This window comes from Panthera leo, chromosome B1, assembly GCF_018350215.1.
Source record: "Panthera leo isolate Ple1 chromosome B1, P.leo_Ple1_pat1.1, whole genome shotgun sequence".
Classification (NCBI taxonomy): Eukaryota; Metazoa; Chordata; class Mammalia; order Carnivora; family Felidae; genus Panthera; species Panthera leo.
In genome coordinates, this window is record NC_056682.1 from 72,943,650 (window position 1) to 72,967,657 (window position 24,008).

At 36.4% G+C, this 24,008-nt stretch overlaps 1 protein-coding gene across 2 annotated transcripts; it reads left to right on the forward strand.

Annotated features, from left to right (window-relative positions):
- Positions 1-72: 72 nt before the first annotated feature.
- On the forward strand, positions 73-17,344 carry PLRG1 (pleiotropic regulator 1). Of its 2 annotated transcripts, none has more exons than XM_042935250.1 (15): positions 73-180; positions 1,743-1,849; positions 2,886-3,028; positions 3,730-3,783; positions 5,128-5,221; positions 5,418-5,505; positions 7,119-7,220; positions 8,215-8,307; positions 10,594-10,743; positions 10,833-10,934; positions 11,476-11,578; positions 12,670-12,778; positions 13,744-13,883; positions 14,386-14,579; positions 15,537-17,344. In XM_042935250.1, the coding sequence occupies exons 1-15, from the start codon at positions 172-174 to the stop codon at positions 15,594-15,596; spliced, it is 1,548 nt and encodes a 515-aa protein (XP_042791184.1). In that variant the 5' UTR covers positions 73-171; the 3' UTR covers positions 15,597-17,344. The 2 variants fall into 2 exon arrangements, with proteins under 2 accessions (XP_042791184.1, XP_042791185.1); XM_042935251.1 differs by lacking the exon at positions 73-180 and adding an exon at positions 2,142-2,213 and having other exon boundaries at positions 1,760-1,849.
- The last annotated feature ends 6,664 nt before the right edge of the window (positions 17,345-24,008 follow it).

The window sequence follows — 24,008 nt, forward strand, 5'->3', positions numbered from 1 at the left end:
GCCCCGTCGATCCCACAAGGCCGGCGGGCCACCAGCACGCGTGCGCGGACTGCGTCAGATCCGGCGCCAGGGCGCCCAATTCCGGAAGGGACTGCACAGTTGTGGCGGCGGTTTCTGTGTTGCAGGCTAGCGTTTCTTGTCTGCTGGAGCGGCGGGTCACCCAGCGGCATCATGGTCGAGGTAAAGTGGCACTTGGGCGCTGAGGGGTCGTTCGCTTCTGGAATGTTTTTCTTCGGCGGCAGGCGTGGGGGACCAAAGGTGTTCGGAGTTTGGAGAGGGTAGAGGCTGCGAAAGGAGGCTCTCTGGTTGAGGCCGGGTAGTCTCTTCTTAAGGTGTTTAGGGATAGAGGGAAGCCGGATGGCAGCATTAGTTGGAGGTTACCCTCAGGCATGAAGCCGGAGAGAATTCTTACTGCCTTTTTACTCTTGAGCTTTTGAGCTCGGCAGTGTCCCCGGAGGCGGTGCTTCTGGACCGCTGATATTCCCCATCTGCAGAATAGAGTTCGTGGTTGTGTGTCCTAAAAGATTGGCAGTCTTCTCTGGTGTTCACTTAGTGCCTTCCATCAGCTCTTCCCCAGAAAAACCTGCCATTTTGAAGTTTTGCATCTTTCCCTGTCTTGAACAACCATTCTGTTAGACAGCCTTGTCCGTCTTATCTCAGAAATATTTCTTGACTCTTGTCCGTATCCACTGCATTCACTCTAATTCAAACCAACACCATCTTTCATCTGGACAAGAGCATTAGCTCTTTGCTGGTGTCCTTGCTTCCATTTTTGTTACACCCTCCTCCCTCCGTAAATTGATCTGTTTAAAACGTAAGTTGATCATGCTTTTTCTGCTTAAAATCCTTTACTGGCCCGATGTTACTAGAGCAAAAATGCAGACTGTTGGAATGATCTTCAAAAAACCCTTATCCTGATCTGGACCTTGCCTACCCTTGGAACCTCATCTCGGTGTCACAGCCCACCTTCCTACTGAACATATACAACTCTTGCGGCTCCTGGCATCATTGCAGATACTGAACTGCTGTGTACATGGCATTTTCTCTTTACTGAATTGTTCTTAACTCTTCTGCACAGAGCTAACTCTCTACTTAAGTGACATCTCAGAGAGGTTTTTTCTTTTTAAATATAATTTATTGACAGATTGGTTTCCATACAACACCCACCGCTCATCCCAACAAGTGCCCTCCTCAATGCCCATCACCCACTTTGCCCTCTCCCCAACTCTCCATCAACTCTCAGTTTGTTCTCAATATCCAAGAGTCTCTTATGGTTTGCCTCCCTCCCTCTCTGTAACTTTTCAGAGAGATTTTTCATAACTATCCTAAGTTCTTTCTGTGTCTCATGCCCTTGCTTGTTTCCTTCATAGCACTTATCAAAATGTGTTGCTTATTTTTATCTGTTTTCTCTTGAGCACCTGGACCATGACTGTCTTTTCATCATTCTTTTGTTAACGTCTAGCACAGAACCTGCCAGACACATAGTAGGAGCTCAGTAGATATTTACTGAATAAATGACCAAGCTCAGGCATCACTAGTTGGTATGGGTGGGTCTCTGGCCAATGAAGAGCTTCCTCTTCTTCTAAACTTGACTCCTATAGCTTGCTACAAATAGCCATGGTGAGTGGTAGAAAGCAGTTTACATATTTAAACTTGTAAAGTGTATAACTAATTTAAATTTAATTTAGGTTATGATATGTATAATTTGCAGATGGATATGTGATTATAATCTTTCTTTCTAGGAGGTACAAAAACATTCTGTGCACACACTTGTGTTCAGGTCATTGAAGAGAACCCATGACATGTTTGTAGCTGATAATGGAAAACCTGTGCCTTTGGATGAAGAGAGGTAGGTATTGTTCCTTTTCAGTTGCTAGAATATTTTAACTACTTAATAACTGGGGGAAGAGAGCAGGGAGAGGGGGACCTTTAAAGATTAGTGAGTGATACTAACACTCATAGGATATCTATTCAATAATGAATGGTGTTTGGGCATGATTTAAGCTGATTTAACTTTTTTTTGGCCTTGTCTTTTACAGTAAAAATCCCATTAATTAATTGCATTTATAAATACCCAGTAATTAGGAGAGTCCCTTTTAGGTGTTATATCTTATAATCAATCACTTTGTATGTGCTTTCAGCTTCCCGCTGCTCTCAGAGCCTTGCTGAGCTGAAATTGTACCTGGCCAGTACCTCTACTCCCATCTTTTCTCGTTAGTATGATGAAGATTTTTGAGTGGTGGCATATTTTTGGTTCTACATCTCCAGCTCCAGTCTGGGATTGCATTATGTGCAGTGTTCCTTCTTTGTCCTTTACCCTTCTTTTAAAATCTACTTAACTCCTAAAACAAGCATTTATATTTAATTTATAAAGTGAGCTATTCTTAAAATTTGTATAAGTGCATTTCTTTAAAAAATACTGAACTAATTACGTACTTCGATTAGTTCTAATTACTCTTTTTAGATACATCCAGTAAAGGTTATGATAGAAGCTTTTGCTATATTTTTATATTTACACATTCGAAGGAAAATGTATTGACCTTGAGGTTTTTAAAAGGATATATTAGTTTCTATGTATTTTTAAACCAGACCCTTGATAACTTATCATGAAAGGTTTTGTATTTATTGGTTAACAACCTAAAATGTTACTTAGACTTAATGGATGCTATGTGGTGGATTATGAACAAAAGTGTGGAAATGCACTTGGAAGTTTTGAGCTTTTTAAAATACTACTTTAAAAACTTCATAGAAATTTTTTCTACATGATTAGGCAAACCTAAGCTATTTAAGTACTTGTGTTTCTCGGCTATCTATGAATATATTTACTTTGGTTCATATTTTTAAAGTACTCAAGATACATTATTATGTTCATAATTTTTAAATAGTCACAAACGGAAAATGGCAATCAAGCTGCGTAATGAGTATGGTCCTGTGTTGCATATGCCTACTTCAAAAGAAAATTTTAAAGAGAAATGTCCTCAGAATGCATCGGATTCATATGGTCATAAACAATATCCTGCCAATCAAGGTAAGTGTGGCATTATCAGAAATGTGATTCTTTTTAAAAGTAGAAATGTAATTTTTAAAAATAGAAAAATGAAATGTTCTAGTGCCTGTTCTGGAAGGACTGACTAGAGCCAAACCCTATTAAACTAGTGTACCAGTATTATAATGGAAGTCTTGATTTCCTCATTGGAGTAGTGAGTTGAGATTATTGGTTGCTAGGTTTTTTCTTAATAGGAAATAAAAAAGTGGTAGAATCATAATCGCAGAAATTATTAGGATATAGAGAAGGTCACAGTGGAGACTAAAGGAAATATTTCTAACCCATGGGGAGACCATCTATGTATCTTGGCTGTAATTCAGAAAGATGATACCAAGCACTGGCATTCTAATGCATAAAAATAATCTAACATTCCACTGAGAAATCATTTGCTTGGAAGAAAAACCACAGTTGATTTTTACTTGACCGAACAATCTCTCTACATACCATTAAAATTGTACAAGCTTTCTTGACATCATATTAACAAAAGGTCAAAAGAAATAGCTGTGACCATGGTCTTCAGAAGCCAAAACAAAAATGATCAATTTATCTTATATCTGACATTTGGGTTTAGTTGGGAAAATTTGAGAAATTCAGTTGATAATTTAACACTTATTAAAAGAGATGATACTTGTACATATGATAAATTTGCCAATGATCACAATGATTTTTTTCCTTTTTTTAAGGACAAGAAGTTGAATATTTGGTGACAGGTACACATCCATATCCACCAGGACCTGGTAAGTGAGCTATTTTATATTGAAAATATCTTAGGGCGCCTGGGTGGCTCAGTCGGTTGAGCGTCCGACTTCAGCTCAGGTCACGATCTCTCCGTTCGTGAGTTCGAGCCCTGCGTCGGGCTCTGGGTGGATGGCTCGGAGCCCGGGGCCTGCTTCTGATCCTGTGTCTCCCTCTCTCTCTGCCCCTCCCCCATTCATGCTCTGTCTCTCTCTGTCTCATAAATAAACATTATAAAAAAAAAAAAATTAAAAAAAAAAAGAAAATATCTTGTAGGCATTTCCTTGAATGAACCAATAATATGATTCCTATTGCCTATAAAATACAAGATAAACTTAGCAGACAGGCATCCAAGCATAGCATTTATTTATTTATTTATTTATTTTTAGGCATAGCTTTTAGATGATAGTAAACTAATACTCAGTATCAGATACATTCATTGAGCAAACATTTCTAAGCACCTAAATTTATTTCAGGCACTGTGCTAGGAATTCAAAGACAGTAACACTGCTCCAAGCTAAAACATGCTTATATGGAGGTTTAAACAGACATGTTATTATCATTACACTTATAAAAGTGATTGAAGTGTTAGTGTAGAATCAGGTGTGATAAAAGTGTCTACTAGATGTCTGTGTAGAAAATTGACACACAGATGGAGTGGCTAGTATATTGGGGTGGAGGACAGAAAGCTTAGTATATCTAGTTTTAGTAATTTTATTTAAAGAAAAAAAAAATTTTTAACGTTTATTTTTGAGACAGAGAGAGACAGAGCATGAACAGGGGAGGGGCAGAGAGAGAGGGAGACACAGAATCTGAAACGGGCTCCAGGCTCTGAGCTGTCAGCACAGAGGCCGACGTGGGGCTCGAACTCACGAGCTGTGAGATCGTGACCTGAGCCGAAGTCGGACGCTTAACCGACTGAGCCACCCAGGCGCTCCTAGTTTTAGTAATTTTAGAAGACAGGATTTACCATAATGAAAGCCCAGACAGATTAGTACTTCTTGTTTAGTAATTTACATTTACTCTTGGAAATATTCGGTTAGTATTTGGGGGCTGCTTAATTTTTATATCTGCAGGTAATACCCCAAAATAATAGAAATTGTCTTTACTGTCTTGGGTATGTTAATACCAAGCTGCCTGTGATTAAATCAAATTTGAGTTATGTGATTTCAAGTTACATTTATTATCAAAAAGTTAGAAATAAAAGACTCACAAAACATAATAGAAATTTTTATAGTATCACCACCTGGAGATATCCCATGTTTGCTTCCAGTATTTTATTTTAAACCTATGTAAATGAAATCAGAGATAGCTACTGGAAGCAATTGATGTTTTTCTTTAAACAGGGGTTGCTTTGACTGCAGATACTAAGATCCAAAGAATGCCAAGTGAATCAGCCGCTCAGTCCTTAGCTGTGGCATTACCTTCTTCTCAGACCAGGTATGAAGTATTATGCTTCTAATTATAGAGATTTTGAAAACATAATTCATTGTTTCTGTTTTTCTCATTTTAAGATTTCTTTATAATTACGTGACGTTTTCCTTTATCATTGCTTACAAAAATTTAAAGAGTTGGTTCTGCAGAGCACATGACATGACAATTAATTGCTTAGAATGTGCTATTTCTTTTGCTTCAGGGTTGACGCAAATCGTAATGCACCTGCTGGAGGTGAATACCGACATCCGGCGGCTGCTGACCGTTCACAGCCTGCAGGGATGACTTCAGTAAGTTTCTCTGTGTCAAATCATGCTGCAGGTTTCTAATTTTTGGAACTTGTTGCCTTATTTTCCTTTATTGCAAGAGTCTTCAGTTAAATACTAAATAAGTGAAAATTTGCCTTGGAATTACTAAAGTAAATAGTGGCTGACTGAGCTAGTTGTTAGTATTTCATGGCCCTAAAATTTAAGTTGCTAGTGAATTGGCATTTTTTTTAGAATTTAACATTTTGTTTTTCTGTGTCTTTTACACATTGTAGGTAATGCTTATTTTGATGTATATAATGTGATGTTGCCCTTTATTATCTACTATTAAAAGTGCAAGGAATACTATTCTAAAACTTGTGTTAATATGGTTTAAATATGAAAATCTCTTTTTTGTTAAACTCTTAGTTGGCTGACACAGTTTAGTGCTGTTAGTAATGTAATATTCATAGGCTGTAGAACTTGTATGTTATAAATGAGCATTTAGAAATACATAAGTTTATGTGTAAGTAAATGGTAGCTAAATTGGTGAAAGTAGTTATAAAAAGAATAACTGAAAATACCTAGTTTGTTTTATTATGCTGTCACTTGAATAACTGCAGGTTTTGATTCCTTAATTTATTATGCAGTTATTTGGCTTTATGAAATGAATTAATCTGTGGTCTTCCCACCACATTTCTTCTTTTGCCTCCATTCACAGATCTCTGCCCGGGCTTTCTGCCTCCTTAGGAGGAGGTAATGTAAGCTTCTTGAGGGCAGGAACTTTATGGCTTAAGTATGTTTTGGATGCATGGATGGATGCTAATAGTAGATGGTACATCAGCTAGAATACCTTATATTTATTTAGTTAGTTTTTAGTGTTTATTTATTTCTGAGAGAGAGAGAGAGAGAGAGAGAGAGAGAGCGCGCACGAGCAGGAGAGGAGCAGAAAGAGGGGGAGACACAGAATCTGAAGCAGGCTTCAGGCTCTGAGCTGTCAGCACGGCACAGAGCCCGACGTGGGGCTCGAACTCACGGACCGTGAGATCATGACCTGAGCCAAAGTCGGACGCTTAACCAGCTGAGCCACCCAGGCGTGCCTAGAGTACCTTTTAAAATGTTAATTAAGTATTTTTGGAAGGTAGTTTCTGCTTTGCAATATTAAATCAATAATGTTAAAATACAACAATGACAGGCTGAGACATTAATCCACTTGCAATCACTCAAATAAAGGTAGGAGCTTCTATAGAGCATTTACAGAGTAGTAATAATGTCTTCGTAGTAATTGTATGAAATAAGCACTGTTATTTCCACTTTACAAAGCAGGCATAGAGGTTATGTAATTTTTACCCAAAGTCAGTCAGCTAGTAATTGGCAGAGCTGGGTTCATGAACCCATGCTTAGTGATATGTGCTCTTAACTTAATGTTCTGCCTCTGAGATTTTTTAATTGATTTTTAAAATTAACATACAGAAAATATAATTCTGATTAGAAGTCTTAGGTGTGCAGACATTTTCTAGTTATGCAAACATTTTAGCTGTCTTTTCATCAAAGGGGGTAAAAAGCCTCATAAATCCCCTTTTAAAATTTTTCATTTTTGATTTAACATGAAATGTTAGGTATGTCTTTAACAGTAATGTAATCTGTTCTATATCTAGGCTGTTATGGAGGCTGGCAATGCCAAGAACTCTGCACTGATGGCTAAAAAAGCCCCTACAATGCCCAAACCCCAGTGGCACCCACCATGGAAACTGTACAGGGTGAGTGAATCTGTATATCATGCCATTACAGAAACGATGATTGCTTTCCAGTTACAAGAGCTGAAGGAGTAGAATAAGGAGGAAAAGGAGTGAATATGAGCACTGGTAAAGTGATCTGAGACCAGATGAGGGAAGGGTTAGGCCCCAATCTTGAAAGATAGATCTTAGGAAGACTTCTTTAAGTAAAAGCCATGTATGTATTTCCTATAAAATACAGTATAAAATGTTGACAGAAAGCTATTAGGTGTAGAGAACAGATGAAATAAATTCTCTAAGTGTTTGACGTGTTTAGTATGAAGGCTAGGAGGAAGAACAGCATATGACAATGTTTCTTTGGCTCTATTGATGATCTTTTTTCAATTATAGTAAATTAAATGATTCAAAATGTACCAGATCTAAAATGAAGTATATATAGCAGAAAAACTGTAACTGCACTTAATTTACTATATGTGCTAAATTTGGTTTTTTAATTGTACACTAACATAGCCTTTCTTTTAGTGTACAGACCTAATAAATTTTATTAGATACATAAATTTGGGTAATCACTGCCCCAGTCTGTATATAGAAGTTCCAGCAACTCAAAAAACACTCCTATGCTATTATTTTACAGACATATCCTTCCCTACCCATGGTAACTGTTCATCTGTTTTCTATATTATAGTTGTGCCTTTTCAATTTTGTTATATAATGGAATTAAATGGTATGCACCTTTTGAGACCGACTTCCTTCACTCAGCTTAATGTCTTTGAGAGTCATCCAAGTTGTTTCATCTATTAATAGATTCCTCTTTGCTGAGTAGCATTTCATTGTATAGATATATCAGTTTGTGTATTCATTTACTGAAGATAAATTCCAAAATCTGTCAAATAATTTTACAAACTTATTTGAAGATGTGAGGACGGGCTATTCAAACTTGACTTATGTGCAATGAGTTGAAATTGAATAAACTTTTATGTGTAATGAGTCTGCCCATTCTACTTTTTGTTTTATGCAGGTGATCAGTGGACATCTTGGCTGGGTTCGCTGTATTGCTGTAGAACCCGGAAACCAGTGGTTTGTAACTGGATCTGCTGACAGAACTATAAAGGTAATAAAGAAGGAAGAAAAAAAATAGGACTTTGTATTTGCTATATAAATTTTATCTTTTATTTTCCTGGGTGGAGATTTCTGTTGTACTTTCTGTGATTTCTTAGACCTGAGTTTGGGGTAAAAGTTACTATATTTATCAATTCACTGTTCTGAATAAATATGTTTGAGAAATGATATTTAAGTAACAAGTTTTCCAGACAGTACATACTACCTACCACTATTCCTTGATTTTTACATTTTTTCTTTTCTGGTTACAAAATTAAAGTATGCTTATTTATTAAAAAATGTGGAAAATATAGAAAAATATAAAAGAACACAGACCCATACATAATCCTAACACTGTCAAATAATTTGAACATGAATTTCTGTTTAGTATTTATTTCTGTGCATATGTGTCATTATATTTACTTCTGAGCTCTTTTCCTGTGTGTGTAAGTGCGTATTTTGTTTATTTTGAGGTCGAGAGAGAGAGTGTGTGCACATGTGCATGAGAGCAGGGGAAGGGCAGAGGGAGAGAGAGAAACCCAAGCAAACTCTGTGCTACCTGTGCAGAGCCCAACACGGGGCTTGATCTCAATGACCTGAGCTAAAATTGAGATCCGGGTGCTTTAACTGAGCTACCTAGATGCCCTTTTATTTTATTTTTTTTTATTTTTTTATTTTTTATTTTTTTTTTAAATGTTTATTTATTTTTGAGACAGAGACAGAGCATGAACGGGGGAGGGTCAGAGAGAGAGAGCGAGACACAGAATCGGAAACAGGCTCCAGGCTCTGAGCTGTCAGCACAGAGCCCGACGCGGGGCTCGAATTCACGAACCGCGAGATCATGACCTGAGCCGAAGTCGGACGCTTAACCGACTGAGCCACCCAGGCGCCCCCCCCAGATGCCCTTTTAAATGTGTATCTTTAAAAAGTCATGCTTGATGTATAATTTTATACTCTGGTTTTTTTCCCACTTAATATTATATCAGAGGCATGCTTCTGTGAAAAAAGGATACCGTTTTCCTGTTGTTAGACATTAAACTTTTTAGTTTCTTGATTTTCACCATCACAAGTAATGCCGTAATTAATTGTTGAGCCTAAAGCTTTTTGCTGTATTTTAAATTACTTTGTTACTATAGATTCCCAGAAATGGAATTAATGGGTTAAACGTTTTTGAGGTTGACACTCAGAGTACAGCTTATTTTCCAAAATGGACTAATTGATACTTGCAGTGTATGAGAGAATCCTTTTCAGCAGACTGATTATGTATTTTTAAAAATACCTACTAAATGTTAAGCAGAAATGGGTATCTAATCTTTTGAAAACTGTACATAAAAAAATTTCTGGTGGGTTTGAACTTTTTGATACCGAATAAAGCTGCTTTTAGGTTTTTTCAACATACATATATATTTATTTATTAAGGTATAGTTGACATACAACATTATATTAGTTTTAGGTACACAACGTAATGATTCAGTATTTATATACATTGTGAAATGAATACCACAATAAATCTAGTTAACATCTGTTACCATACATAGTTACAGATTGTTTTTTCCTTTTAGAGAGAATTTTTGAGATCTACTCTCTTTTAACAACTTTTAAATATGCGGTGCAGTATTAATAAATAACAGTCACCATGCTGAACATTATATCCCCATGACTTATCTACTTTATAACTGGAAGTTTGTACCTTGACTCTATCCATTTTGCCTACTCCCCACCCCACCTCTGGCAACTACTGATCTATTCTCTTTATCTCTGAGCTTTGTTTGTTTGTTTGTTAATGTTTGTTTTTAGAGTGTATATGCCAGTAAAATCACACAGTATCTTTGACTTATTTCACATAGCATAATGCACTCAAGGTTCATCCATGTTGTCATAAATGGCAAGATTCATTCTTTTTCATGGCTGAATCATAGTTCATTGTGTGTGTTTTTGTGTGTACATACAGATACATAACACATTTTTTTTTTTTTTTTATCCACTCATCCATTGATGGACATTTAGTTTGTTTCCATAGGGTTTTTTTTTTTTTTTTTTAAGTTGTTGCCATCCTTGGCTAATTTAATGTTATTCATACTTTCATTATCTATGATATCCTTTTATATATACTAAGATTTTGTCACTTATTGCAAGTACTTTCCTAGTTTGAACGTGCTTTTTTTATTCTATTTTTTCCCTGCTTAACAAGGAAGATTGGTGGGAGATTGTTTTTGAAGACTTATTTTTAATATCAAGATTCTAAAAATTTGCTTTGGAATAATCCAAAAGAAAAAAATTAAATCTTCTTTGATTGCAGATCTGGGACTTGGCTAGTGGCAAATTAAAACTGTCCTTAACTGGGCACATTAGTACAGTGCGTGGTGTGATAGTAAGCACACGGAGCCCTTACCTGTTCTCCTGTGGAGAAGACAAACAAGTCAAATGCTGGGATCTTGAATATAATAAGGTAAGCTTGTAGTTGAGGATTTAAAACATTATGAACCACTGTTTTTCTTTCTAATTATAGAGATTTTCACTTTCCTGCTTTATTTTCAGGTTATAAGGCACTATCATGGACATCTGAGTGCAGTGTATGGTTTGGATTTGCACCCAACAATTGATGTGCTGGTAACCTGTAGTCGAGATTCAACTGCACGGGTAAATGGAGTAGACCTTTGTGTTTATTCGTAAATATATTGCATCTTACGGTATGCATGTTTGGTAATGGAGTCACATGTGATTTGTTAAGAGAATTGAAGATAGTTGACTTGACCTGTCGGTAGCCTAGCCCCTGAGTTTCTTGACTTCTGTGTTTTTTCACCTTCGTTTTCAGTTCTGGGGCCTCATCGTGTTTATTATCGGGAGTGCCCTGCCTCTGAAATGTGACACTTGCACGTTCCCTTCCCGTCACTACAACTATTTTCCATGAGCTGTTTCCTTCAATAGTCTCATTATACCCATTCTTACACTTTGGGTACCCTAATGTTTCAGGGTTTTGTTGTTGTTGTTGTTGTTGTTCCCATCATCTGCCTCCTGTCTACATTCCCCAGCCAGCTTATAGATCATTATCTTTCTTTGAAACAGTTTTTCATTATATTCAGGCACGGTTGCCTAGTAAGTTCGCAGCCTTGAATTGATCCAGTTACCTGCCTGAGATATGAATACCTGTTCTGACAGTATGTCTGTTGTGTTTTTATAGATTTGGGATGTGAGAACTAAAGCCAGTGTGCACACATTATCTGGACATACAAATGCAGTTGCTACAGTGAGGTGTCAAGCTGCAGAACCACAAATTATTACTGGTATGACTGATAGCTTTTAAGTTTATAGTGTATTTAATCAGAATGCATTATGATTATGCATATACTTTTCCTATTCATTATGACTCTTGCTTTGTATTGTAGACACATTGGGTGTGCATTTGAAATTTACTGTGGTAATTTTTCATTTGATTGTTTTTATCTCAAACTCTTTACATATCAGAATATATCACATCTCAGTATCATGTAATGTTTGATTAGAAATGCTTCTGTTAGATACAATTAGACATTGTTTCATAGTATCAAAATTACTGGTCTAAGAAGTTGAAATTAGGTGAAATACCCTGAGACCAATTACTTTTAGAGCTGGTTTGAGTCTTGTTTTACTTACAGTAAGATTAATAATAGATCTTTACTCGGAGTGCCTGGGTGGCTCACTTGGTTAAGCATCGGACTCTTGATTTCGGCCCAGGTCATTCTCTCACAGTTGTGAGATTGAGCCCCGTGTTTGGTTCCATGCTGAGCGTGGCGTCTGCTTAAGACTCTCTCTCTCTCTCTCTCTCTCTCTCTCTCTCTCTCTCTCCCTCCCTCCCTCCCTCCCTCTCCCTCTCCCTCTCCCTCTCCCTCCCTCCCTCCCTCCCTCCCTCTCCCTCCCTCCCTCCCTCCCTCTCCCTCCCTCTCTCCCTCCCTCTCTCCCTCCCTCTCTCCCTCCCTCTCTCCCTCTCCTCTGCCCCTCCCCTGCTTGTACACATGCACACTCTCTCAAAAACTAAAAATAAATTTAAAAAAATATTAGATCTTTAAGACTAGAGAGTAATTCATTCACTTGATGTATTTTATTAACTACAAGTTTTTTCTTCCCCTCCATGAGGAGTAACATCATGTATTTGCTTTGTTACTCGCATTTGTTCTACCTGTTGAGTTGAGAGTGCATCAAGCATTTATTGCCTTTTTTAAGAATTAAATTTAAAACCAACCTAAAAATTAGAACTGTGAAGTAATTAGCCAAGAGTTGATAGGACTTTCACTTAGTCTATAAGTATCTATACAAGACTCCTTCATATTTTGTTGTGTTTAATTTTTGCGTTATTTTTTCTGATCGAATTTTGAGCGTGTGTGTGTTTTTATTATAGGAAGCCATGATACTACAATACGATTATGGGATTTGGTGGCTGGAAAAACAAGAGTCACATTAACAAATCACAAAAAATCCGTCAGGGCTGTGGTTTTACATCCTAAACAGTAAGTGTATTTTCCTAATTCGCTTCTCTTTTTTCAATATTTAGTATAAGTATGGAAAGACCAACACTGGTACTATTTCAGTAGTTATTTAGCTGTCATTTCCAGGCCTGTGCCACTTACAAGCATGCATTTCTTTTATTTTCCCTATGTCGTATTTTGCTTCATGACCTATATGTGATAAGGAAAATTTTCTACATGGTGAGCTATGATAGTGTCAAATGAGACAATATGAATAAATCATTGCTAAAATCTGCATGTCAAAGTAGAGGCTAATAGAAGATAGATTTAATGTTTTGATAGAAATGTTACTGGGCACTGAGACATACATAGAGTAGTTTAATTTTTAAGTTAATACTCATAGAAAAAAATAGTAGGAACCGTGACCTCATAATCAGGTTATCCATAGAGGTGAGCATATTATCACAGCCTGTTTATTATATCACATCACCTTGACACTTTTCTGGTCACATTGATATCTTTTCTGTACCCATTATTTCCTCCCTCCCTCACTTTTTCTGTCTTCCTCACTCACTTTCTTTTTTTCCCCCCACTTCCCTTTTCTCTTTCTTTCTCTGTTTCTTTCCTTCTTTTCCTTTCTTCCTCTTTTCCCCTCTCTCCTTCTCTTGCTCTCTATCCAAAATAGTTTCATAACCCCTTGCCCTTAATGTGAATTTAAGGTTTTGTACATTTGTTGCTTTAACTCAGTGTAGAGCATTGGGGAAATGAGAATAAAACATTAATCTTGGAATTAAAATACACTTAAAATATTTATTTTGAAGATCTGATTTGACTTGGAACAGATGTCTTCATATTTTTACCTCTTGGTATGACAATAATGTTTTTCTAAAGCTACGTGGACCCATAAATGCACATGTAGAGAATACAGCCCTAACAAGCTTTTTTGAACTCACCATTTTATTTAACTTTGTTTACTTTGTCACTAATTCTTTGTAATCTTATTTCAGTTACACATTTGCATCTGGCTCTCCAGATAACATAAAACAGTGGAAATTCCCTGATGGAAGTTTTATTCAAAATCTTTCTGGTCATAATGCTATTATTAACACACTGACAGTAAATTCTGATGGAGTGCTTGTTTCTGGAGGTAAATTAAGATTTTAGAGATAAATGTGTTTTAGTCTCATTTTTTTTCTTTTGGCAAATGAGTAAACGTTTATAAAATTTCTAAGCCATCCCACCTAAGTATTATAACAGAACTTGCCCAATTACTGTGTATTTGGATGTTCATATGTGTGTTCATGCATATTTGTAATACCTGTAGCATATTTCATAGTTTAACCGTATTTGAGTTCCCACATGATAAATCTAAGGAATTCATGCTGGGAACCACCTAAAGTTTGGTTGTGTATTCTGGAATTAGATATTGTTTTGTGGTGCTTTTTGAGCTCTATACTAAATTCTGAATTCACACATAAAAATAGACGAACCAGTATTAAGAGAAGCTTGAGTGCCTATGTCTTACATATCTTTATAACTATTTAATCTTTATTGTCACAGTACTTGACCCATGGATGGTACTTAAATGTTTGTCAAGCTGAATTGTTGATAAGGACACCAAGTTTAATTAGATTTTTTTTTCCTTTAAGCTGACAATGGCACTATGCATCTTTGGGACTGGAGAACTGGCTATAATTTCCAGAGAGTTCATGCAGCTGTGCAGCCTGGATCTTTGGATAGTGAATCAGGAATATTTGCTTGTGCTTTTGATCAGTCTGAAAGTCGGCTACTAACAGCTGAAGCTGATAAAACCATTAAAGTGTATAAAGAGGATGATACAGCGGTAAGTTCTCTATTTCACATATATTTTAAAGTAAAACAAATCATCCATACCAATTTAGCAAGTGCTTTATTCATTTTAAAGGTATTGAAATTATCAGAAGGGAAAATAATCTTCATAGTATTAAAGAATTTGTCATCTTGAGTAGTGTCTGTTCATAGATTTCTGTATTGGTTTCATTGATGCCAGTGAATTATCCTTATTTACTATACTTGGGAAATCTTGCATCCACAATAACCACATATTGGGGCTCCTGGGTTGCTCAGTCGGTTAAGTGTATGACTTCGGCTCAGGTCATGATCTCACGGTTCGTGAGTTCGAGCCCCTCGTTGGGCTCTATGCTGATAGCTCAAAGCCTGGAGCCTGCTTCCGATTCTGTGTCTCCCCCTCTCTCTTTCCCATCTCTGCTCATGCTCTCTCTCTCTCTCCTTCAACATAAATAAACATTAAAAAAAAAAAAAAAAAAAAGAATAACCACAAATAAATAAATTCCTATGCGGATAAATTCTAAAATCATAAGCTTTGGTATTACCAGAATACCTAAATAGCAGTTTTATTTGAGATGAAAAACCATGAACTAAATTTGTAGTGAACCAGTCGTCCTTTATTAGATTCAGATAGTGTCAAAAGTTTGTCAACTATTTTTTTTTTAATATAATTTATTGTCAAATTGGCTTCCATACAACACCCAGTGGTCATCCCAACAAGTGCCCTCCTCAGTGCCCATCACCCATTTTCTCCTTGCCCCCACTCCCTTGTCCACCCACAGTTTGTTCTCTGTATTTCAAAGTCTCTTGTGGTTTGCCTCCTTCCCTTGTCAACTGTTTCTGAAATTGTTAAAGAACTGCTAAATGTGTAATGCCAGCTAATGTAATTTAGAATTGATGGCCTTGTTTTTGTTAGGGAGTTATTAATTAAAAAACTAACAATATTTGGTTTTATTTAATTTTCTGTTTTCAGACAGAAGAAACTCATCCAGTCAGCTGGAAGCCAGAAATTATCAAGAGAAAGAGATTTTAATGTAACATTGTCTTCATGGTGGCTCCCCCCCCACACACCCTTTTTAAAAAAAAAAAAAAGCTTGGTGTTGATGAGGATATCCAGTCATTTTGTGCTCTGGCTAGGAATGCAGAAACTCACATGCTTAAATCATTCCTGCTTCGTATTTTATAATAAACTGCCCCCCCATGTTATTTTCTAAAATAAATAATTTGAGATCCTAAGAAGATGCAGATATCAAGCATACGCAGGTTCATTGAACATAACTATTCTAAAGATAGAATATTTGTCAGTTTTATTAAAAGACACTTTTTAAAAAAACTTAACCAAACTGCTTACTATAATAAGGATATGTTTTGAGGGGAGCAGTTGTGTTTTTGTGTGTGTGTGTGTGTGTGTGTGTGTTTTTTTTTTTTTTGTTTTGTTTTTTTTTAGTCCTTTAAGAACTAGCATCTGTGACTAATAATTTGGGATTAAAGGATTTGAAGTCTTACTATAATTTATGTATGTTTATTCCACAGTTTTTGAGTGTATGCTCTGCAGAGCTCTGCACTGGATACTGTTCAGGAAATAGACAAGCAAGTTGTATCTGGCCTCCAAGACTCTAGTTTATGTTACAGAAATGCAGTAAGGGAGAGGCAGGCAAAAAGCTGGAGTAGCACAGAGGGAAGAGCCAGTACTTTTTCCCAGAGAGCATGTGGAAGACTTCATAGAGTCAGGGGTATTTGAGCTGAGCCTTGAGACGGCACAGAGGGAAAACAGTTTTCTAAGATGAGGCATAAAGTGAATGAAACCAGACGTGGGAAACTCTGATGTGTTCTAGGAGCAAAGAGCTGTCTGCTGCAGTTGAGTAATGAGAACAGCTGGTTGGTGCTGGAGAATGTGCATGTTTGCAGTTTGATTGTATTCCAGAAGCAGTAGGATACCAAGATAGGTATCAAATCCTGGAGAAATAGCAAGATACCAGCGGAGGTATTTGAAGCTGTGGCAAGCCCTGTAGTCTTCTTTGAAGACTTTCTGCATAAGGGTTACTTAAGTTTCTGATACCTACGCCTTGTAAATGAGTTTTCTAATCCTTGCCCTTAGGATCCTGAGTCCCCATCAGTCAAGTCCAACTTCACTTTCGATAGTTAGAAAACACAGTTACAAGAACAATTAAATTGTTTTCAAATTAAAAATATTGCACCATAATTTTGAACAAGTATTTCTGAATTATACATATCCCATCTTGCATGCTATAGGTGGGAGTATAATTTTATAACCTTTAGGAGGGGGGGGTTTCAGAGTATATTGAAAATGCTCAAACCATTTCGCTAAACTCTTCATTAAAAATGAAATTACTAGGAAACTGCCTAATAGGAATAATCTGACAAGTGTACACAAGCAGGTTTATTGCACCTTTGTTCTTTAATAATTAAAACTAGCTCAGAGGTCCTACCAGTAAGGGACTGGTGTAATAGATTATGGTACCGTCATGCAATTTATTTCTATTCATTAAGAGTGAGGGATGTCTCTGCATTAACAATAAGATGTCCAAACTTTTATGTAAAAAAAAAAAAAAAGTTGCGGAAGCTTTTTTTTTTGTAGGATAACTTGATAATGCTATAAAAAATAATGGAAAAGTAATACCACATTGTTGTCAGTGGCTTTGTGAGGGAGTGAAATTGTGGGAGAACTTTCATGATTGGCTTTATATATTTCTATAATGTTTTAATTTTCTATAAGCATGTATTTTGTAAACTTAAATAAAGAAATCCACTACACTTGCATCCCTGAGAGATTCTCATATATCTTCTAACACAAGAAAAATAGAGGTGAGGAGGGTCACATTCCTAAAGGCCGACCAGAAACTACAGCTAGCACAGGGAGGTGAGCTAGCTTCTTTTCTGCCTAGCAAAGCTTCAACTGTTACTTATTAGACAAGTACCACATTCTGAATAGCATTTACAAAATCCATCTCCCTTCATGCTATCTTGTATTACGATGTTCTCGGATCCTCTTGGAAAGAGTTCATTCACCATATGTGTTAGGACCCCCATGAGATTTCAGGCAGAATTAATGCATTTGCTCTTTTTTTTACCCACTTGACGGAACCCCAACCCAGGGTAAGTTCAAGTCTCTTACCTTGCCTATGTCTTGTGTATACCCAAGCTGCAGAACTTTCCTACAGGAAAACAGCTTTGCTACCTGGACTCATTTTTCATTTATGGCCTGTTACCTTAAGTGGGCCAATAACAATGATGGCACACACCTTTCTGTAGTTAATCCCTTCTGCCTCCTGTTGCAACAACTCTGAATGCACAGTTGTTACTAGACCTAATGTTCCCTCCTAAGTCTCACCTATTTCTCTATTCCCTTTTATAGCCAAACTCCTTGAGTTGTCATAACTTCATGATCTCTCACTTGCCATTCTCAACTGACTCCAGTCCAAACATAGTGAAAGTAAATGTGTTCAACTGTTCTTAGGGAAATGGAAGAAACTTAAGTAGTATGAAGGAGTCGGTAGGAAATAAAGCAATGAAAAAAAGATATACAAAGTTAGCCTGAATGTCAATTTTTTTTTTTTTTTGCACAAAAATAAAGTAGATGCAATTATTTAGATAAACCAATCAAGAAACACTAGAATCATAAATGTCCTAAAAAAATAAAGGGGTGAGGGAGACAATTCTGTTCAATTCCATGCCATTATATGTTTTTTTTTTAAGTTTATTTTGAGAGAGTGGGAAAGGTAGAGAATCCCAGGTAGGCTCCATGCGGTCAGTGCAGAGCCGGATGTGGGACTTGATCTCACGAATTGTGAGATCACACCTGAGCTGAAATCAAGAGTCAGATGCTTAATCCACTGAGCCACCCAGGTGCCCCATCCATGCCATGATTTGAATAGCCAAATAAAATGGTTAATTTTAAAGAAAAATATATTTTATGGCAGATTTCAAAGATACAGAAAACTTAAATTCTTGTAGATGAAATAGTTTGTCAAGGAATTAATCGTTACCATTACCACTTGCACATATCACTTAAGTGCATTAAGCTTCAAAGTGGAATTCTAATTTCAATGCACTATAAATTTTATAGGATCTAGATAAGGAAAAGATTTTATGTGTTTTAAAATGTATTTCAAAGATATCCAAATCCAATGATGCACAAATAAAGGAAATGATTTCATCTTGCTTGTGAATACTGATGGAAAAATCATTATTAAAGGCTAATAAAAGAATCAAACAGCACTTACCTAAGTGAAGTTTATTCCAAGAGTGCCAGGAAATTTCATTATTAGGAAACAGTATAATTCATCATATTGGTTTATATGAGGAGAAAAATGAGTGTCTTCACAGATGGTAAAGGGGTATTTCAATATAATTTGAAATCCATACTTCATTAAATAAAAACAAGACCTACTAACATAGGAACAGATGGATATTTCAAAAACTTAATTACCCTATAGTGAGTTGTTAATAGAAATATTCCTGTTAATGTCGAAAACAAGGCAGGGATATCCATCCACATCACTATTAGGTTTTTTAAGACTTGTCTGGAGTTTTCTAGCTTTTCTGGAAGTTTTTTTTTAGAAGATATAGAGGTATATTGAGGCATCTGTGTGGCTCAGTCAGTTGAGCTACTGAATTGTGGCTCAGGTTGTGATCCCAGGGTCATGAGATGGAGCCCTATGTCAGGCTCCACGCTGAGCGAGGAGTCTGCTTAAGATTCTGTAGGTCTCTCTCTATCTCTCTTTCCCTCTGCCTCCCTTCCCCACTCATGCTTGCTCTCTCTCTTTAAAAAAAAAAAAAAAAAAAGGTAGAGGTAGAGGTATAATAATTGGAAAGTAGGGAAATAAAATCATTGCAGATAGTTTGATTATGCACCTGGAAAATCTAAGAGAACTGATTGAAAACTATTAAAAGCAATAGCCTATTCAGTAAGGGCTTGGTACAGAACCTGATACTCATGGGGCGCCTGGGTGCTCAGTCGGTTAAGCATTGGACTTCGGCTCAGGTCATGATCTCACAGTTTGTGAGTTTGAGCCCTTCATTGGGCTGTGTGCTGACAGCTCAGAGGCTGGAGCCTGTTTCAGATTCTGTGTCTCCCTCTTTCTTTGCCCCTCCCCCACTTGCTCTATGTCTCTCTCTGCCTCTCAAAAATAAACATAATATATTATAAATAAATAATAAATAAATAAATAAACATTTAAAAAAAACCCCGATACTCAGAAATCAGTAAGCAGTAAGATCTAATGGAAAGAAAAAAACTCTCATAAAATGACAAAAAGATGGAGTAAAATTAAAAAGAAATATGTAAGTCCTGTATGAAGAAATTTTCAAAATCCTCCTTAGGGATGGAAAAGAAGCCTTGATTAAATGAAAGGCATATTATGGTCTTGGGTAAGAAACTTCAGGATGTCATTTCCCTTTAAATTCTAGTAAATTAGCTCAATCCTAATAAAACTGCATATTGTATTTTTTTTATCTATTATAGAAAAAAAGCTGATTCTTAGTTCTTACAGAAAAATTTAAAACAATGATACCTAAGATAATCCTGAAAGAACAAAAAATGAGGGAGGGAACTAGTCTGGTATGGATACATGATCAATGAAATGGAGTACAGTCCAGAAATAGACCCAAAAACAAATGATAATTGTGTGTATGGTCAAGATAGCCTAGCGTAACATGCTCAATCTTACTTAAATCCAAATTTAAAACTACAATAAAAGCTACAGTTTTCACCAATAGGACTGTCAAAGTTAAAAAAAAAAAAAAGGTAATAATATACGTACAGGCAGTGTAGGAAATAATTTTCTATTTTGCTGTCCCAGAAAATTCATTGGTGAGAACTTTGTATTAGCAATACTTTTTGAAATTACAAATGAATATGATTTTTAACCCAGAAATTCTAGTTCTAAGAATTTGTGCCATGAATGTGCTTGTATGTGCCATAAATATGCTTGTATGTGTATGCATCATTTACAATAGAAAAATGTTGAAAGGTGTGTGATTACTGGACTAGGCTCAAGAAAAAAAGTCGATCTGGTAAAGTGAGTCTTATGTTAATGATGCCTTGCATGTTTACATTTTACACACAGCTGTCTTGTTCACGATTGCATATGATTCCCCAAGACTTTTGAGAAGTAAGTTGGACCAGTACTCCCATTTTACAGTTGCAGAATCAGCTTTAATAGGCTCAACGCATGATTAACAGGGGAGCCAGTGTGAGAATCCAGGGTGTGTGTGTGTGTTAATCTCTTGCTAGCAAATGGCACTCTTATAATTTCTCATTAATTCCCAGAACGGTTCCTTTCCATTGATTTAAAGGGCACTTTAGGGGAAGAGTAAAGCAAATATTTATGTTTCTCCTGAACTGACAGCATTCCTAGCCAAAAGTAGCCTTGGTTCTAACAATGGCTTCAGTCCATATACCTTTTCCAGCTATTCAGTGTTTAACACATATATTTTTAAATCTATATATATAATCTATGTCACTACCTGTCTACTGTTTATCAATCAATCATCTGCCTAAATTTACTTTGAGGTTAAGGAAATGCATATTTTTAGATTAATATCTGTTATGTGGATTCTTATAAATTAGTAATGTCTTCAAGGATTTGGAGATTTGGGAGATTTTAGGAAGAGAGAAAATTACTGATTTGAGGAGACCTGTATATTTGTTGAACAATTTTTTTTTTTTTTTTTAGTTCATATACACTTAGTAGGTGTTGTAGAAGATACCAGAATTATAGTGTGTGATATCTACTTTCCAAGCTGAATTATAATCATGGATGACAATAATAAATGTTTATGTAAGGATTGAATAAGAATATAAGAGATTTCTTTCAACCAGAATCATAAAGTGTTAAATGGATGTTATATCCTGGGAGTGTTTGGGGGGTTGGGGAGGATAGCGTATCTAGAAAGGTAATGTTTGTGAAGGAACTCAGTCTTGGACTGTACTTTGAAGGATGGGGAATATTTAGGCAGATCAACAAGTGGGGAATGTATGAACCTGCTCTTAACATTGTCACTAGATAAGCTGGACTGGAATTCAAACTGGGCTTCTGTTACTTCGGCTACTTCTGCCTCTGTGAGAAGAAAACAGGCTTGACCTTTTAATAGAGTTGGCCTGGCAACTGAAACTGGAGAATGTAATCTAGGAAACTGGGAAATTCTTTGAGACTACAGTTGGTTCAGATCTTGAAAATGATCATTTTTATGCGGGCACACACTATAGGCACATACTTGAACAACTTGGTTTCTGTTAGGGATGCCTGGCTGGGTCAGCTGGAAGAGCATGTGACTCCTGGTCTCAGGAGTTGTGAGTTTGAGCCCCACCTTGGGTGCAAAGATTACTTGAAAAATAAACTTTCAAAAAAAAAAAAATGGTTTCTGTTAACCTGGACAAGCAAGACAATTAAAAAAAAAAATTTATGTTTATTTATTTTTGAGAGAGAGAGAGAGAGAGAGAGAGAGGCAAAGCACAAGTGGGGGAGGGGCAGAGAGAAAGGGAGACACAGAATCAGAAGCAGGCTCCAGGCTCCAAGCTGTCAGCACAGAGCCTGATGCAGGGCTTGAACCCATGAACTGTGAGATCACCACCTGAGCCGAAGTCAGACGCTTAACCGACTGAGCCACCCAGGCACCCCTATGGGCAAGATAATTTTAATAAGACACTCTTTATCATGAGAAGGTTTTGAATAATAGATACCCACCAGAAATAAGGACTGACTGAGTTAAAAAAGCACCAGCCGTGCTGGGAGCCTCACCGTTCCTCCCTGCAGACCGAGCCTCTTACCTCAGGGATAAGCTGGGGCTTTGGTGGCTGTTCTCTGTAGTCTGTGGGCTCTAAGGCCAGACTCTCACAGTGTCAGTGAAGTCTTGACCTCTGTATGAAAAGGAAGCAAGAGATGTGGAAACTTCAGGATTATTTGGCTGGAAAGAAATAGGACAAAATAAGGACTTTGACCTATGATTCCATTTTCAGCAATGCAACAGTTGTTAAATGAGCATTTGATTTCTTCGGATGAATAAGATCATCGCGCTAATAACATGCAGAAAGATCGTTTGACAAAATTCAAGAAAAATGTCAGCCAAACTTCTGCGAGAAAGAGTGGGGGAGAGATGTCAATAATTTCTTGGAGAGTAATTATTAGGAAGGAGCACTAAATCATTTTTCACAGTGGAGCATAGAGACAGGCACAGGAATAATTAAAGTCAGGAAAAATAAAAGAATGTCTGCACTCGATTTTAAAAATTCAGTGTGGTTCTGGGAACTAATTGAACTAATGGGATAAGAAAAAAAATAAGAAATAAGGAAAGTCAAATTATAATGATTTATAGATAAAGCATACAAAGCAAGCAACAGAAAAACTGTTAAAAACGAATGAAAGTGGCCTGTAAAATGATTCCGCATAAGATAAATATAACATGTGAAAATTAATAGTTTATCTTAAAAACAGCAGTGAGCTGTTTTATATTGTCTAAAAACCAATCACCTTCCACCATGAACACAACCTATACCATAAACAGAAAATGTAGAAACTATATAAATAAACCAAAAACTATAAAACCCTATTGAGAATCTTAATACATGGAAAGACACACTGTGCCCCTGGAAGAAAAAAACCCACAAAATTTTAAATATGTCATTTCTATAAAAATTAATGTGTAAGTTTACTATGATCCCAATCAGACTTTTAGTGACTTTTGTGGGAAGAACTTTACAAATTGATGATCAAGTTTATGTGATAAAAGATAACAAAATGTGTTAGAAATTTTTGAAAGAGCAGAATCGTAAGGGGTGGGTGTGTCTATTCTACCAGTTATAAAATGCATATAATTACATCAGAGTTGTTTATTGCAGAAATAAAAAATTAAGTCAGAACAGAATAGACAGCTCAGAAACAGATATGGTTTCATGTGGAAATTCAGTATGGGCTCTGATATGGAAATATCTCAGTTATTATATTGAAATAAAAAAGCTGTGTACTAGTCAATGTGCAACATTATTTACCACTCATCTAAATGTGTAATTTACTAATATAAATACCATTGCATCAATACATGTTGAAGGACATACAAGAAACAACACTGATACCTGTTTGAAATGGGATAGGGTCTTGGGTAGATGATAGACCCTTTTAATGTACATCTTTTGGTATAAAAGCATCTGCCCATGAATAGAGGACTGGTTAATACATGTTTTTCAGTAAAAATCAATAATATGCTTCTCTTGCAAAGAATATAGTAGACATTTAGTTGACGTAGAAAGATAGACACAGAATATTGGGGGGAAATGTTCAGAATATATAGCATCATCTTAATAAAAAATCTTCTTAATATAGATCTCGAAGGATAACAAAGTATGAAGGAGTATAAAGTAGAGGCTAAAGTGAGTCCTTCACCTTTCATTTCATTGGAAACAGTAACTACTTGCAGTCAAAATGGA

Excerpts from the sequence above, each read along its gene's own strand:
- PLRG1 (XM_042935250.1), top strand. Across the intron at positions 10,935-11,475 it reads GTCGAGATTCAACTGCACGG|ATTTGGGATGTGAGAACTAA; the intron begins GTAAATGGAGTA and ends GTGTTTTTATAG. Across the intron at positions 13,884-14,385 it reads TGGAGTGCTTGTTTCTGGAG|CTGACAATGGCACTATGCAT; the intron begins GTAAATTAAGAT and ends TTTTCCTTTAAG.